Below are 18,699 nucleotides of genomic sequence, written 5' to 3' on the forward strand. Positions count from 1 at the left end.
GTCATACTTTTATAGTTTACTTCAGATTTCACCAATTCGTAAACTTTTACTTTCCTCAGGTGAATGCCAACAGATTCAAATTGAATTTCAAAATGCCGTCAGGAATTTTTTTTTGTCAGTTCCAAAAAATGACAGACAAGGAAAGATATGTTTATATATATTATAGTCTACACGGCAAATGATTTTATAAAAAAATCGACAAAATTAATGCGCTTTGTAACATAATATAAGTCGGGTACTGTTAGGAGTTTTTCAACCAATCGGGTACTAACTGTATAGTATTCAGCGCGACTATCCCGAGTTCTATAATATTTTTGTCAATATCTCCCATGATTTTGTAATTTTATATGAAATAATTTAAATTTTGGATATGATGTAGGCCTACTACTTAGAATGTGAATATATGCGCATAAAAACCCGAGGTAAGGCGTAGAAATTGAAAGTGCATAAAACATGATCCCTAGGCAGTTGTACAGGGAAACTCCTCTGTCCGGGTTTTCTCAGCTTGATTCCCGTTATCAATTTGTAAAGGATTGAAGGACTGATAGAGAAAAGTCTCTAGTCGCTCGCATGGCACGAAAGTAATCGAAGTAACGCGTATATCATTGGCAGCTCTTCAAAGATCTCATGACAGTTGGACATCGATATATAAGACTAGGCCGTAGCATCGCTGTCCGGATAAAAGGTCACTCAAAGCACACTGCCTGGTGTATGTCCGTCTTCAATAGCCCGGTTGGCGCAGATAAATAGGGCGCCAAAACTGTCACACCTCCACCAAACACTACAATCTCTTATCATTTCTGGCCAAGTTTATTTTCTGACCCTTGTCAGTGATACAGACTTAATTAAGTTAAGAATTTACTCAAAATTGTTTGCCTGATTCTAATTAGAATATAGCCCTTTATAAAACTTCTGTTGTGTTAATTACAAACTATGTGCAAAGTTTTGTGTTTCTGAATCAAAATATTACTCATAAACAGTGATTGAAAGTTGAGTGAATTCTTAAGTCTGAGAATGTTTTGTGAACTCGGGGCTTGATGTCTCGTTCCGACTCGTTCGTATGGAACGAAAAAACGAGATCCCGTGTACACATTGGCGTGCACGTAAAAGAGCAAAACAGTAGCACGTTAAACCCCATTTCATTTCATTTCATTTCATTTCCAGTTACAATGTGGAAATAAACGACATACGAAGGAAATAAAATGGGGTTTAACGTTCTACTTTGAACCGATGGGCAAATGAAATGAAATGGGGTTTAACGTCCTACTGTTCTGGACTGGGCAAATGAAGACGCGTCCGCCATACAGACTTACAGTGTCCTATCGGGGTAATTTTGTCTGGACAGTGGCGCTATACGGCCTACTGTTATCTCGAATTCCAACTGTCAAACAATTGTCTTTGACGAGCACGTCAATGTATACTCGGGACCTCGGTTTTTTCCGTCCCATCCGAACGACTAGACAGCTGTCCTTGCCAGGCACCACGTCCTGTACCACTGACAAGGGGAAACCACGCTGGAAAATCAAGTGGAACTTTCTCGGCCAATACCGGGATCGAACCCCAGACACCCTGGTTATTGAGCCAGTGCCTTACCCACTGAGTCACCACGACTTCCGTCAAATGAACGAATGAACAATCTTGTTTTTTTAGTATATTTTATTTTCATATAGTATATTAAAATGTTTACCCATAATCCAATTCAAATATATAATACACAGAAATATTGAGAAATAACAAAACGCAGGAAGTGTAAACAATCCCGAATTTAGAGGAAAGGGTCCCTAGGCTAGCCTACTCCACTAATGAGTCCTCACCCAATAGGGAGATGCAAGTGTGTTTTAAACGCAACTGAGCAAGGCCGGGGATGATGACAGCTACTTAAGTCTACAGTACGTGTAAGAAATGCTTATGCCAGTGTCAAAATATTATTCACCTTGGCTGGAGGTCCCCCCACCCCTCTAGATTTTGAGACACTAGGCCTTAGTCTGCCAAGACGAGTAACCCCAAGATTTTGAGACCCCCAGACTTCAGTCTGCCAAGACGAGTAACCCCAAGATTTTGAGGCCCCCAGACTTCAGGCTATCAAGCCTATAGATAAATCCTAGATTTTGAGGACCAAGACTTTAGCCTATCAACCCTATAGCTAAATCCTAGATTTTGAGGCCCCAGGCCTATCTAAAGGTAAACCCGACGCTGATTGTAAACATGTAAACTTATGAAATGAAAGATGAATTAATGGAAAATTGTACCATGAAAAGTGATAAAAGATTATGAAAATAGCACCGATGGCGAAAGGAAAGACTGGCTAGCAGACTTAATTGCACGAATTAAGATTTTATGATAACAAATTGATAATACTTTTTGTAATATAAAGAATAATTCAATAAAGCTTAAAATAAAATTAGATATATTCCTTGACAAAAGTAGAACAACCCAACATTAAGCCGATAAGATATCTTGACCACACCCAAAAAATACATGTAATTAAAAAACAACGATATAAAGTAAAATGTAATGAAACTCTGATTCTGAACCAGAGTTTAGGGTTAAGACCTTTTTTAGATCCCAAGCACTAAACTTCAAAATGTAACCCCTTCAAAACTATATAGAGAGTCTCCAACGAGTCTTTTTTTGATATCAGAAAATATCAACATAAGTCGATTAAGTAAAAAAAAAAAACGAGGCACATGCACAAATAAATAAATATAATGCTTTGCTATAGATTTCACTTTTACTGAACCTGATTACATTACGGCGTAGTGATACATCATTTTTTGACAACTCAACCATTGCAAAGTCTTTTATTTATGGACCCAGCGTTTCCATCAAGGTCAATTAAATAAAAATAGTTCTTTTTTAATAAAAAAAGAAGTTACTTTTAATAAAAAAAATGAACTGTTCTTTGAAAATAAAAAAAGTAGTTCCTTTTCAGCTGACCAATCAAATTCATGTAAAGCATAAATTATGAAATTTATCACACAAGCGATATCTACTGTAGAATGTATTATTGGGTGATAAATATAATTATTAAGTCAGTTATCCCAGAGTTATAGATTTTACCTACAAGGTAGGTATACATATATATATATTGTGTTTAAATATTATTATAGCAGTTACAGTGCACAACCCCCAATTATAACTTTCGAGTGTGTGCAGAAACTGTGCAATTAGCATATTGTTATATCTATATTTGGAACATGATGTCCACGTGAGCAATTAACATTACTTAATCTCTATTTTTGGAACATAATATGTTCACGTGATCAATTAACATTTCTTAATCTCTATTTTTGGAACATAATATGTTCACGTGATCAATTAACATATTTTAATCTCTATATGTGGTACATAATTTATCCACGTGAGCAATTAACAATTGGTACATAATTTGTCCACGTGGGTAATTAGCATATTACGATATCTATATTTGGTACATAATTTATGAACGTGAGCAATTAACATATTTTAATATCCATATTTGGTACATAACTTCCACGAGAGTTAGAGTGAAGGAAAGACGTAGCTTGCCGGATAGTATCCCCCTCTCTTGGAACCAAAACATTTCTCAATAACGGATATGGTAGTTTCTGCTGTTACCATATTATCTTTCTCGCTGCCTAGTAACGGATTGACTTCCACTATATCAATGGCTGACAAGCGACCTGTAAACACAGAAACATTTGTCATTATTTACTTCCGGTATTTTATAAAGCACACCTTAGAGGCATCCTGTCTTCATTAGCCCTGGGGGGGGGGGGGGGGGTTGGATGGCCGAATGGTTAGCACGTGCGCGCTGTATCATAAGGCCTGCCATTGAGTCAACTGGTGTGGTTTCGAATCCCCGGTTGTACGCTCTCTCTCTCTCTCTCTCTCTCTCTCTCTCTCTCAGAGGCATCCCGTCTTTATAAACCCAGTGCAAAAAAAAGTAGGACGTTAAACCCCATTTCATTTCCTTAGATGCATCAAAGGGCATATAATATTATTCGTTAGGGTTGCTGTCGGATGAGTCAATGCTTTCAGAGTCTTGGTAACTCATTGAGTAAGGCGCGGGATCGCTAACCTGGCGGTTCCTCGGCAGAGGCGGCCTGGGTATCTTTTGGCATTGGGACCAACTTTCCTTGGTCAGGGACTGCCCCGCCCCCTCCTTCACTTTGGCCAGATTAATTGAAACTAGAAAATATATTTGAGGTGGCCTTATCCCCTGGCAAGGCCTACAGGACATGGCCTTAATCCCCATGGCAACGACTACAGCTGTCCTTTATAATAACAAGTAAAATGCGTAGAGATATATGGATAGAGTATATTTACCTGTATTGGCCAATTCTTCCATTATATACTGGCCTTCACGTATATTCAAACCTCCTAAAACTATACAAACAAATAAAACATGACAACTTTAATGTAGTCCAGATCATCTAGCTTTGTATCAGCTTCTGATAAGGTCAAGATTTGGGCAATGATGCTGTTTAATCTATAGCAGTTCGAAATGCCATGACGGGGGTGGGGTGGGATGGGGCTGGATGGCCAAATCGAATGGTTTAACGCATGCGCTTTAGGTCATTAGGTCTGTCATTCAATCAGGTGGCGTGGTTTTGATTCCAAATCTAATATGTGACAAGATAGTAGTGTCACATCCAACGTCGTGGATTTTCTCCGGGTTCCCCAGTTTCCTCCCTAAATGACCTAGTTTGTATCGAGTGGACTTAACCACAGCGTTCTCGAAATGTCATTTCCGGTTATATTGGTATTCTCGGAATTACACTAAATGAAAAGGTATCTTATCTGCTCTTAAAAAAATGTAGAGCAATTCTAAAGTGTTGCGATATTTTCCTGTTATTCATGTTACCATGTATTTCAACAGCAGCGCCTTGCTTACGAGGGGGTTTGGGTTCGTAATATCAAAGTACAATATATGTTTTTCGCCCAAGAAGTTTAGCCAAGGGAAGCCTTGGTGGCTCACTGACTTTACAACGGGGGGGGGGGGGTCGCTCCCGGGGTTAGCTCGGGAATTCCCACCACCGCGGTATCTCCATGACAATAGTGAAAGGCTGAGAGCCTGACAAGGACAGTGTGTGTCTAGATGTGTGGATAAAGTGAACACCCGAGGTGCCATGTACAGTAGAATCACTCCTCTAACGCGGCCAGCGGTACACACAAAGAACGTAAAAGAACCATTGACATTTGGAATACGATGAGGTATATCCGTCTTCGATAGCCCAGTTGGTGCAGAAAAAACACAATTTCATTCATCTGGTCATTTTAAAGTATAATATTTGTGATGTTAAAGTGATACCTGGTGTTCCTGTAGAAGGTGTTATAGTTGGATCCAGACCATCAACATCAAAACTCAGGTGAATTGGACGAGTACCACTGTCAAAAAAAAACAACATATATACTTATAGTGTTATACCACTGATGGGTGAAAATTTTGAAATCTAATATATGAATAAAACTTGACTAAGGCTCAAAGTACTGCAAAAAGTGACCGACAAGATATTAATATTCTACACATCAGAGAGAGAGAGAGAGAGAGAGAGAGAGAGGGGGAGAGAGAGATGGGTTTAACGTCCACTCGACACACACTATGGTTCAAAATTATTTCAATAATTCGCTTGCGCGCAGGGGTCTTTAGCAGTGGGAGAAATACGGAGGACCCGAAGAAAACCCACGAGATTGGACATGCGACCCTACTCCTTGTCACGTACAACCGGAGAATCGAAACCTCGCCAGTTGTTTCGATGACAGACCTTATGATAACACGCGCAAGCGCTAACCTTTCGGCCATCCAACCACCAGGCGGAAAAGCTGCTGTCCGCCAAAAGTATAGGTCATTAAAACCCATTTCATTTCATTTCCTGCCGGAGATCTTAAATTTCTGGACCCGTCCCTGCTGGAAATCATGGATCCGCCCCTGCAATGCTATGGTTGATCTTTGATAGAACTTACTTTGGATCAAGATTTTTAAGAGCCTGATGCATGACTTCTTTTATTCCCATTTTATCAATCTCCTGCATGGAATAAGCTGGTATGCCAAATTGATCTATAATCCATCTGAAAATACGTCAAATCACTTTATCAAAGGTTGTAGAGGGAGTAAACTTTAAAACATAAACGTAAATCAAATGAAAAGTATGATCATATCAACGAAATATGCCCACATTTCTTGATGAAACCACGATAAAACGATCTCCAGTAGGAGCTGCATATTATATTTCTAGAAGAACCCACGATAACACGATCTCCAGCAGAAGCTACATCTTATATTCATAGAAGAACCCACGATAACACGATCTCTAGTAGGAGCTACATCTTATATTCACAGAAGATCCCACGATAACGCGATCTCCAGTAGGAGCTACATCTTATATTTCTAGAAGAACCCACTATAACACGATCTCCAGTAGGAGCTACATCTTATGTTCATAGAAGAACCCACCATAACACGATCTCCAGTAAGAGCTACATCTTATATTCATAGAAGAACCCATCATAACACGATCTCCAGTAGGAGCTACGCACGACAAGATCATCTCCAGAAAGTGATACATCTTTCATTCTGGAAGAACCCTCGACAACACCATCTCCTGAATGTGATGCATCTTTATCTTTAGAAGAACCCTCCACAATATCACCTCAGAAAGTTATGCATTTTTCATCTTAGAAAAACACTCGACAACACCATCTCCTAAAAGTGATGCACCTACTTGGTCTCTAGAGGAACCCACCCAACATTCCAGAAGAACCCACCTATCATTCAAATTATCAATTATTTTACTTACCTTTCCCCTTCATCCACGTCTCTGAGTCCAATATAAACAATATCTCGAACGTGTATGCTGCAACATACAATACAACATTAAATGATAGATCAGTGTTCTAGACCCTCCGTATGTTGAAGACTATAGGTTCTGGGTGACCGAGACTACGGCGCCGCGCTCTACTCTTATTTCGTATTGCATATGCAAGTCCAAATTGTCTTTTACTGCTAGCAGATTTACAATTGTTTGATTTCAAATATAAACACAAAAAGACGGTCAGGTCCGACGTCGATGAAAAATTTTGTGTCGAGCAGTCTTTAACGTTAAGTTAATTATATAGGCCTACATGGGGCCTTGTTTTGTGTACTATCCAAACAACTAGACGCTTTTGTGTCATGCACCAATGACAAGCGAAAAACCAGAGTTGAAATTCCAGAGGAACATTCTCGAGCAGCCCAAGGAACTAGCATCATAATCCCAGAGCCATTCAGAACGGTCTCCGACAGACTTGTGTCAGCGGAATTACGGTGAAAAATAGAAGGTAAGGATCCCACAATTAGGCTTAAACCAGGGGTGGGGTATAGCGATATTGTCACACTGCAGCTTAATGGAGACGGACAGAGACTATCAGAGGACTTGGTCCGTTACTTACAGACCGTTCCGAAAGCAACTGTCGTGCCCCCCCCCCCCCTGCAAAATGTTTCGCCCCCTGTGTGAAAAAATTGTCGACCATAAAAACAATAGATATACATTGTCTGTTAATTTTACAGCACCCCTGAGAACACTTTCCGCCCCCCTCGTTGCTCTGGGATAGTTACGGCCTTGATGACTCCCTATTTAAAATGATCAAAAGGCGTGTCTTACCACGGTTTACACCAATCGAAGCCTTCCACGGGTGAAAACCTATCAGCCAATTCCTTGACCAGTAACGATAGGGGCATGCCGTGCATATTACCGGAGGGGGAACTGAGGGGGGTGTTGATATCGGCATGAGCATCTACCCACACAACAACTAAACCAGGTTCCGCCCGACAATGACCATGTATAGAACCAATTGCTATACTGTGATCTCCTCCCAGATTTAAACACAATTCTTTACTCTTCACTATCGATGCTACTTTATCAGAAATCTGAAAAAAAATAATAAAATGCCAAGTTGTACGTAAATATACGTGAATAGTTAAAGGAGCTGGCAGCTATAATAGTTAAAACCTAGATAATGTAAAGGGAATATGCCCATCCGATGACATGTCCGTATCACTAACAAGGGGAAACAACTTAAAGTTAAATCGAACCCTGCATTGCGCGCCGGTGCCTAACTAGTAACCAAGGGTGATTACTGAAAAAGGTTAAAGAAATCTATAGCAGAACGGGGTGAATTACACGACTTCATTAAATGTAGGACGAAATAAAATAAGCACGTCGGAAAATACAGTTGAATCTTCTTAGCTAAATGAAGAGTAGAAATTCCAGAGGAACTTTCTCGGGCAGCTCAAGGAGCCAGCGCCATACTGAACCACCACGGCTTGCTAAAGGAATGTGGGACGTGAAATGAAATAGGGGTTAATATCCTACTGTTCTGCTGCGAACTGGGCATACGCCATACAGTGTGCCTTCTCTTATATCGAATTCCAATTGTCAAGGGATCTTTTACGTGCACGCCTATGTGTACACGGGACCTCGGTTTTCCGTCCCATCCGAACGACTAGACAGCTGTCCTTGTCAGGTCCTCCGTCCTACATCACTGACAAGGGGGAACCACGGAATGTGCGACGAATGAAATTGTATTATAAAACATGTAAATAGAAAAGAGATCTATAATATTTCATTTCGTTTTTTTTATACTTTCGATGGCCTACACTAGATGAAGATCGGACAACTTGTACTAGAGGTCTCGTCCGGGGATGTACGAGCGGCTTTTGACCCTATGACGTCAGACATTGATTAATCAATCAGCGTTGACGTTTCTAGTGATTTACCCACAGTTCCGTGCATGACACACCAAGAAGTCGCCGTAACAGATGGTTTCATTGGCTAATCCCTCAAGCCATCCAGAACGCCTGTTATATAACAGCTCTTCAAGATCCTAGTGCAGGAGAGACAAAAAAAAAAAAAAATTGAACTTAAAAAAAAAAAAACGAAACGAAATAGGATCTGTGTTTTAATCAGCTTGTGTAAATAAATAGACACCTTTTTATTAGCCCTGCCAACAGATCTTGGGTTTTTAACATTACCGTCCGGTTTATCTCCGGGTATAGACTCTATTTCAATATCTCCGTGATCTACAACTTCATAATCTAAAAATAACAAAATATCTCCATTATCAACAGAGAGAGAGAGAGAGAGAGAGAGAGAGAGAGAGAGAGAGAGAGATGTGGTTTAACGCCCATTCGACATAAACAAGGTCATTTCGGGACTAACATATAATCTAATTTATTTCAATTTTATTTCAATGATTCACTTGCGTGTAGGGGGTCTTTAGCAGTGGGAGGAAATCGAAAGAACCGGAGAAAACCCACCAGGTTGAACAGGTCATCGAAACCACGCCAGTTGACTCAATGACAGACATTATATAGTATTTGCTATATCATTTTAAATACCGTAAAGTGTTTATTGTCTACACGTTCTAGCTTAATTACTGGGAAAGGTTCTGTAAAATAATTTCGATTTGGAATTTCAGTGTTTGCAGAAAACCACGCCAAAATGGATTTATAGGATCTGGGAAATGATACCAACCCAAATGCAACAATTTTGCTGACTTACCGAAGCGCTTTATTCTTGAGACTAAACCAGCCTGTCTTAATATTTCTGGTCCCATTTCGGCGCCACCTTTTGGCTGAAGAAAATAAACAAACAATCTACACATGGAGAAAACATGAACTAAACCGGAGTGGCTAAATCTATTTGTTAAGGCCAGATGTAAACAATGATTGTTGGCGATATTGTAGGTTGTTAAGGTAAGCATTGGGGCTAGGTCCAGGGTTAGGGTGGGGGTTAGGGTTACAAAGGCATTGTACACATTGCCTGATTGTAGACATTGACTGTAACATATATATATATATTTATATGTGTCACGATAATAATTGTTATTTTTATAATAGAAGCATTTTAAGACATGTTATTACCGTAAACATACTAAAATATCGCAAACTGGGCACGCAGAAAAGGGTACGTTAATTTGCATCAATCAGTATTCAAACCAGCTTTGGTGGCAAAATGTTTTTTATTTCTCAGAATCAAGGGATGAATAAACTACTAGACTGCAAAATTTCATAAGCCGCCTATGTTGTGTTGTATTTATATAATAATTTAAAGCATACACTATTTAACACCATATATTTCTGCATGAAATGACAATATATTGCTTTTTGAATAAAACGGAAACAAACTTTTCTTTCGTTATTGTAGCTGTAAAATAATATACAAATTGTTATTTTATATAGCGAATTTCTACTGATGATTAAAGTAATCAAGTACTGCAGAAATTTGCAACACGTTTTAACATCCCATCTTTCCCCTCCCTTTTTAGGGATGGGCTGAACAGGAGTATTGTAGTTTCAGGGCTCCCAAAACTAGTCAATGTTCTTGCGTAATTTCGGGTCCCCTTTTAATCATGAATTTAGGTTGTTTTTGATGAATTGCTAAAGTTGCCGCAAGTTAGATGTGCAGAAGCTAGAAACACCAAGATATACTCTACAAAGTACAATTTACAGGCAGTTTTTCTAAAGAAATTTTGCGCCTATTCGAAGAGAACACCATATTTAGCTTATATTTAATGTCATAGCTGTGTACGTAGTTTCCTGTATTATGGATGTTATAAAGATATAAAAACATAGTTAACGTAAACAGTGTTTCAGACTTAATTGATCAATAGAAATAGTTATCACAACGTGAAGTCGAAGAAAGGCCTAGACGATAGTGTCACCCTAGTATCACGGGCCGTATCACAAAAGGGAAGTAATTCATCATTGATCTATTTAACGACACCGTAGTTTCACAATTGAACCAAACTTTATTGGGGTTTTTTGCAATTCGTTTTGGGGTAAAACGCTATCCTTCCCATCCTACACATACGCGACGCCATAGGTTGCACGCGATGGTGCCGCGTCAGCTAAGTCACGTGACACAAACTGACAAACATGACTTCTTTTAATACATTTTTTATTGCGTAGGGTATTTCCTCGCGAATACAATGTTTTGAGAAGAATTTGAAATTTTTTTTAGTTTGATTAAGCTTTTAGTTCAAATATATCATCAGATCGCTCAGTTTGTACCGTGGAAGGTATCTTTAATGTGTCTTAAAATGTTATTTTCTAATATAAAGGTAATAATTATTATCGTGATAAATATAATACACGTAGATAGGTTTTTTATTGGCGCTAGGAATATGTTTGCTAACTTCATTTCGAATCCGGGTGCTGGAATATGGATGAGAGATACCGCTCGGTTGTTAAGATCATATTTTTATTCTAACTACCAACATGTACATCATTGTCTTGGTAATGTAATCATTCATTTAGAACCATGACAATTTGGCTGTGAAATATCCAAAAATGGTCTGGCTCCGCAATTCAATGTTCAAAAGTATCCCAATGACTTTATTGGTGCTTGTGCCTGTGTAGGCTAATGTATGCAAAGTCGTTCTGTATTTGCAGAGCCAATGAGTATATCCTGCTGTTCATTTTGTAAATGTAATATATGATGAAACTTGTAAAAATCCCCTTTGAATGCTGTCAACGAATTTTTGATTGTTATACCACTGTAATTAATTTTGGTGTTTTTTTTTTTTACATTTTAGAGCTTTTTTCGTGTTGTCACTTAAAAATTGGGTATTGAGTTTTCGTGAAAAATTAAAGATACATTATGGGAGATTCGGTACCGAGTTGGCAGTTCTCACTATTACAGTTAAACACTAGATAATGTAAAGGCAATTTGCTAAAGGTCATCATTACTAAAGTCAGTACAATAAACAGCATAGTCTCGATTATCCATTTAATCGTTAAATCGAGAAGGAAAGTTATGCAGTAAATCGGCTCACATTCCACTAAAGAGTTGACTATGTTTGCCCCTTCCGAAGGCGTTGCTTGCATCAATGAGTTCATGCATGTCATGGCTTATTTTTTAATATTATCAAATGACACATCATTTGTATTTTGATATGAATTCGACATTGAAAACACGAATTATTTTTCAAGGAAAGGATGGGCTTCTGATATCCAATATTTAAGACAATATAAACATAGTACCATTGGTACACGAATCGTGTACCATAATGCGTTTCAGTGCCATTTGTAACAAGGGACTTGAAAAACGAGGCTATACGTATTTCACAAATCGTGTCAAATGGTGATCTCATATTCTTATCCGGAGAGCATGCGCAATAAATACTATCAGTGAAGACTGGAATGACCAGGGATCTTTTACGTTGACGCAAATGGGTCACAACGCATACGGCAATACTATATACCGGAAAACACCGGAAAACAACCGGAAAACACCATTTTATACTGAATACCGGAAAACACCGGAAAAACACTAAATACCGGAAAACACACTAAATAGGTAACCCGGAGACTGGCACCCTAAATAGGTAAGCGGGTGCCTGGTCCCCTGTGTGCCTGGGTTAGGGTTAGTTTCCGGTTTATAGCATCGCCCTTCTCCGGGTTACCTATTTAGGGTGGTTTCCGGTATTTAGTGTGTTTTCCGGTATTTAGTGTGTTTTCCGGTATTCAGTATAACATGGTGTTTTCCGGTAGTTTTCCGGTTGTTTTCCGGTGTTCTCTGGTATATAGTATAGCCCCAACGCATATAATTATGTAATATGAATGTATATAAATTGATTTACATTCAATCGTTTCTGTTTTTATATAATTTCTAATCAGTTATGTTCCGCGAAATACGCCAGAAGTCTTAATTGAATGGCAATCTCTAACGTCTGGTCATTCCAGTCTTCACTGATAGTATTTATTGCGCATGCCCGGTGTCCCAAGCTGTATTATACGGTGTCTGGATAAAATCAGGCCTTTAGTGTACAAAATAACGTATAGACCTTTAAAGGAACGGCAATAGATTACCAGGTCACCTAACGAAAACATTGAATCGAAATGTTAAAAGGGTTACGTATCCGGATAAATGGTTTTGACGTTGACGTCCAAAGGTAATTATTACTCTTCCTACTCGAAGACTAAAATCGATTTTGATTAGCTGAAATTGAAAGGGGGGCGTAACCAACCGTGTCAAACTTGGTTTAGTAAAGCTCAGTACAAGAGTAGATGCCATATTAGGGGAGGGTGGAGTTATGCGTTTTACTCCATACGCAATTAAAGGTAAAAGCACAACAAAGCGTAAGTTATTATTACTCAAGCGACGCGTGAAAATGAGTGCAGAATGTAACCCGACTATGTTTATCAAATCTGACCTAGTTTATGTCGAGTGGACGTTAAAACGCATTTCACTTTCTCGCTTAGATTACCCTTTTTTTCTGACTGCAGATATTGGTTAACTGATTAACGATCACAATAACGAGATAGGTATCGCTAGTGCGAGCAGGTCACCATACTAAAGTTTATATAGTAGAATATAGAACATATATACAAGCTTAGAATTAAAATAATTGTACAATAATTTTTGACCAGAAACGTTAAATTGTACATAGGAAACAGATGTTTAAATACAGAAGAAGATATCGACATAGCAAGAACGCGTGTTAACTATAATTACGTAATATATATCGTTACATTAAAACCCAACAGTTAAACGGCTTGAAGGATTAGCGATATATCAATTCGGACATTGGTCAATGGCTATTTTGACTAAAATTAAATAGTAATAAAATATATGCAAGAAATGAAAATGAAATGAGGTTTAATGTCCTACTGTTCTGCTGCTAAACTGGGCTAATGAAGACGGACATACGCCATACAGTGTGCTATGAGGGAAATTTTGCCCGGGTAGTGGCGCTACGGCCTACTCATATGGAATTCCAACTGTCAAGGGATCTTTTACGTGCACGCCAATGTGTACACGGGACCTCGGTTTGTCGTCCCATTCGAACGACTAAATCAAACATATACAAAGATACACTATAACAGTACCAATACAGAGTGTAATAAAAATATAGTTCTAACTTGCAAAACTACACTTTTATCGTTAATTTACCAATTTCTTTTACAGTAATCCCATGTTACCTCACTAATACTGTAAATGTATAGCATAAAAACATGCAGTGGTATTTTGACAGCGTTATGTTAAAGAAATTACATATTTTTCACTGTAATTTTACATTTATTTTTAACAGTAATTAAATGTAAAAGCACAACAAAGCTTAAGTTATTATTACTCAAGCGACGCGTGAAAATGAGTGTAGAATGTAACCCGACTATGTTTATCAAACCTAACCTAGTTTGTGTCGAGTGGACGTTAAAACCCATTTCTCTCTCTCTTAGATTACCTTTTTTCTGACTAGAGGTTTTTTTAACGCGACGTGTTCGCACAACGTTTAAAAATGTCGTTATTGTCGGTAATACGACTTCTGCGGAGTTACTTCACACACACCCTTCTCTTTCTCTTCAGTGCCTTTATGTTTGCCCACGACCGGATTAAGACATTTCGCGGACCAATGCACTGAATAATGTAATAATGTAATTATAAATCAAAACAAAAACCATACTAAACAAAAAAATAAGATAAAATATTATCTTTTGAAATGAAGCAAAACATGCGGAAATTATACAAAAACTTTCATCTAGAGTTTCTGCAATCGAATGTCACGCTTGCTGGCTACATTGAGAACATACACAACGGTAACTGACCGATATTTAAAGTCCTAAATCGACGATTTTTGTTAAAAATACTAACATACTGAGAGAGAGAGAGAGAGAGAGAGAGAGAAATGGGGTTTAACGTCCACTCGACACAAACTAGGTCATTTCGGGGCTTTCATATTTTTCAATTTTATTTCCATAATTCGCTTGTTAGCTGTGGGAGGAAACCGGAGGACCCGGAAAAAACCCACGAGATTGGACAGGCGATCCTACTCCTTGTCACGTACAACCAGGGAATCGAAACCATGCCCCCCCCCCCCCGTGTAAAGAGAATTTATTAATTTTTTACCGTGTAATTATATTTGAAATTATATTTCGGGACTAACATATGGTTTAATTTTATTTCAATAATTTGAATAATTCGCTTGCGCGTAGGGGTCTTTAGCAATGAGAGGAAACCGGAGGACCCAGAGAAACCACACGAGAACGGACAGGCGACCCTACTCCTTGTCATGTACAACCGGGGAATCGAAACCACGCCAGTTGAATAAATGACAGACCTTATGATACAGCGTGCACGTGCTAACCATTCGGCCATCCAACCCCCCTACTAAACATTCAAGCAACACATAAACATTAGGGAATGGTTTAACGAATTCTATTTCAAACACTGTTTTTAATTCAGAATATAGATTGTACGTAAGTTTGGACCATTTTGGGAGGAAACCGGAAGACCCGGAGAAAACCAACGAGGTTGGACAGGCAACCCTACTACTTGTCACGTACAACCGGGGATTCGAAACTACGCCTGTTGACTCAATGACAGGCCTTATGATACAGCGCGCACGTGCTAACCATTCGGCCACCCCACCCCCCGAAACAAAAAGCTGAGGTCCCGTGCACGTAAAAGATCCTTGACAGTTAATCTTCAACGAAGACTAGACGGAAACATCGCTCATCGTGAAACATTTCCCTCACAACAAATTACATGGCGCGTACACCCATCTTCATTAGCCGGGTTGGTGCAGAAAAGCTGGACGTTAAACAATTCCAACCACAATATATGTATTAAAAAATTAAGAATATAAAACTGAATTTTGTTTTCATCTAAAAGAATCTAAATAAATGTTTTCACCTGTCCTTTTGAAAATGGTATACCCAATATTCCGACTTTAGATCTGGCTTGTCGTGGCATATTGACCCTCTAGGTGTTGGAACTATTATTACCAATTAAAACGTCCACTTCCAAACAAAGGAGATATCAGAAATGATGGAAGTATTTTTAGTTGAAACATTTTATCAAGGGGCTAGTAATTATTACTCTTCCTATTCGAAGACTGAAATCGATTTTGATTTGTTGAAATTAAAAGGGGGCGTAACCAACCGTGTCAAACTTGGTTTAGTAAAGCTCAATACAAGCGTAGATGCCATATTAGGAGAGGGTGGAGTTATGCCATTTACTCCATACGTAATTAAAGGTAAAAGCGCAACAAAGCGTAAGTTCTTATTACTCAAGCGACGCGTGAAAATAAGCGCAGAATGTAACCCGACTATGTTTATCAAATCTGACCTAGTTTATGTCGAGTGGACGTTAAAACGCATTTCACTTTCTCGCTTAGATTAACCTTTTTTTCTGACTGCAGATATTGGTTAACTGGTTAACGATCACAATAACGAGATAGGTATCGCTAGTGCGAGCCGGTCACCTGACTAAAGTTTATATAGTAGAATATAGAACATATATACAAGCTTAGAATTAAAATAATTGTACAATAATTTTTGACCAGAAACGTTAAATTGTACATAGGAAACAGATGTTTAAATACAGAAGAAGATATGGACATATCAAGAACACGTGTTATATTACGTAATATATATCGTTACATTAAAACCAAACAGTTAAACGGCTTGAAAGATTAGTGATATATCAATTCGGACATTGGTCAATTGCTATTTTGACTAAAATTAAATAGTAATAAATGAAAATGAAATGAGGTTGAATGTCCCACTGTTCTGCTCCTAAACTGGGCTAATGAAGACGGGCATACGCCATACAGTGTGATATGAGGGAAATTTTGCCCGGGTAGCGGCGCTACGGCCTACTCTTATATCGAATTCCAACTGTCAAGAGATCTTTTACGTGCACGCCAATGTGTACACGGGACCTCGGTTTGTCGTCCCATCCGAACGACTAAATAAAACATGTACAAAGATACACTATAACAGTATCAATACAGAGTTACATGTAATAAAAATACAGTTCTAACTTACAAAACTACACTTTTATCGTTAATTTACCAATTTCTTTTAGAGTAATTCCATGTTACCTCATTAATACTGTAAATGTATAGCATAAAAACGTCCACTCGACACAGACTAGAGACTAGGTCATTTCGGGACTAACATATGGTTTAATTTTATTTCAATAATTCGCTTGCGCGTAGGGGTCTTTAGCAGTGGAAGGAAACCGGAGGAAACGGAGAAAACCCACGAGGCTGGACAGGCAACCCTACTCCTTGTCACGTACAACCGAGGATTCAAAACCACGCCAGTTGACTCAATGGCAGGCCTTATGAAATAGCGCGCACGTGCTAACAATTCGGCCATCGACCCCCCCCCCCCGGAGATAATTTAGAGAAATATGTCTTTATATATACTAAGCAGCAAAAGAAACGCCAAGTTGGTATGTTACTCTGAATAGACGCATTGCATAAAACTCGCTAAATGTTTTTATTGTATATTTGTGACCACATCTCCAAACTTACCTGAGCAATAAGGCTCCTTCCCAAACACAGAATTGAACCCAGGAAATGTTCTCAAAAACGCAACCTGTCTTCTGAGATGGTAATGTGTTCTCGATGATTTTCATGTGCTGCACGTGCTGTTCACCTGAACCAGACCTATAAAATGCACCTGATTGAATCATTCACACTACAACGTCAGCAGCATGCCACGACTCACAACAGGTCAGAGGAACCAGGCGCTTGGAAGACTCGACGCTGGCCACACCGTCCAAGCTGTTGCCAATCACTTTCAGGTCATTGTTCGAACCATCTACTGGCTTCAGCAACGCTTTCGGGTCACCAACACCACGGATGATCGCCCCGAACTGGTAGACCAAGGGTTACCACAAGGCGACAAGACCGCCATCGACGTGAACGTCTACAGTTTGCCAAACAACACCAGAACTGGCGGCACAGGCAATGGAGAACTGTTCTGTTCACAGATGAGAGTCGGTATTGCGTATCAACTGCAGATGGAAGGACCAAAATATGGCGTCGAAGTGGCCAACGTTATCCTGACCAGGGGAGGTCCAAGCATAATGGTTTGGGTGGAATCGCCCTGAACCAGAGAGTGGGTCCTGTGGTGTTCCAAAATCTTGGTCCAGGGAGAGGGTGTGGCATCACAGCAGTGCGCTACATCGATCAAGCTCTCAGACCCCACGTCATACCACATTTCTCACGTCATCGAGATGTTTACCAGAATGACAACGCCCGTGACCACACCATCAGAGTTACTCGGGGTTTTCTACAGCAGAACGGTGTCAACGTTATGCCCTGGCCAGCCCTTAGTCCGGACTTAAACCCGATTGAACATCTTTGGGATGAAATTCAGAGGAGACTTAATAACGTCGTACCGAGACCAAACACAGCTGATGGATTGCGCCAGGCTTTTCTGAGAGTGTGGTTCCAGATGCCAATGCCGTTCATCAATCGTCTGGTCCACTCCATGTACAGACACTGCGCTGCTGTTATTGACACTCGCGGTGGACACACCAGATACCGATGTATAGATTGTGTACAGACTCTAAACCTTCTCGTAATGTCTTGGAATTGTGATGAATTAAGCACTAATGTGTCAACATATTATTCACAAAAAATTGCTTTGATCCATTTAGTAAGTCATTTTCTAGAATGATTTGATTTAAATGTCTCTCTGATTTTGTTATCGTACTGACGTTTTTTTTTTTTTTTTTTTTTTTTTTGGGGGGGGGGGGGGTGTTGTTTAATATATGTTTACAGGGTGGTACCTATTTGTACTCAAGCAATTTCTAGGTTAAAAAAAATAGTAATCATATTTAGACCAATATCATAGACCGAGTTTACATTACTGAATAATGTAATTATAATCAAAGCAAAAACGATAATAAACAAAAAAAATAAAATAAAATATTATCT

At 39.0% G+C, this 18,699-nt stretch overlaps 1 protein-coding gene across 1 annotated transcript; it reads right to left on the bottom strand.

The window, feature by feature from the left end:
• Positions 1 to 1,655: 1,655 nt before the first annotated feature.
• LOC126820942 (arginase, hepatic) lies at positions 1,656 to 15,844 on the bottom strand. The gene is made up of 9 exons (XM_050549162.2): positions 15,657 to 15,844; positions 9,522 to 9,594; positions 8,949 to 9,055; positions 7,623 to 7,888; positions 6,780 to 6,836; positions 5,947 to 6,051; positions 5,294 to 5,370; positions 4,309 to 4,368; positions 1,656 to 3,662 (listed from the first exon to the last, which is right to left on the bottom strand). Exons 1-9 carry the CDS (start codon positions 15,714 to 15,716, stop codon positions 3,502 to 3,504), a joined length of 966 nt encoding a protein of 321 aa, XP_050405119.1. The 5' UTR covers positions 15,717 to 15,844; the 3' UTR covers positions 1,656 to 3,501.
• Between the last annotated feature and the right edge of the window lie 2,855 nt (positions 15,845 to 18,699).

Source organism: Patella vulgata, chromosome 5 (genome assembly GCF_932274485.2).
Source record: "Patella vulgata chromosome 5, xgPatVulg1.2, whole genome shotgun sequence".
NCBI lineage: Eukaryota > Metazoa > Mollusca > Gastropoda > Patellidae > Patella > Patella vulgata.

Bases quoted from the DNA above. Each gene is read 5' to 3' on its own strand.
- LOC126820942 (XM_050549162.2), bottom strand. From the start codon at position 15,716: ATGCCACGACAAGCCAGATCTAAAGTCGGAATATTGGGTATACCATTT. The intron at 9,056-9,521 runs GTAAGTCAGCAA...TGTTATTTTTAG, and splicing joins CTCAAGAATAAAGCGCTTCG to ATTATGAAGTTGTAGATCAC. The intron at 6,837-7,622 runs GTAAGACACGCC...TGTATGTTGCAG, and splicing joins TTCGATTGGTGTAAACCGTG to CATACACGTTCGAGATATTG.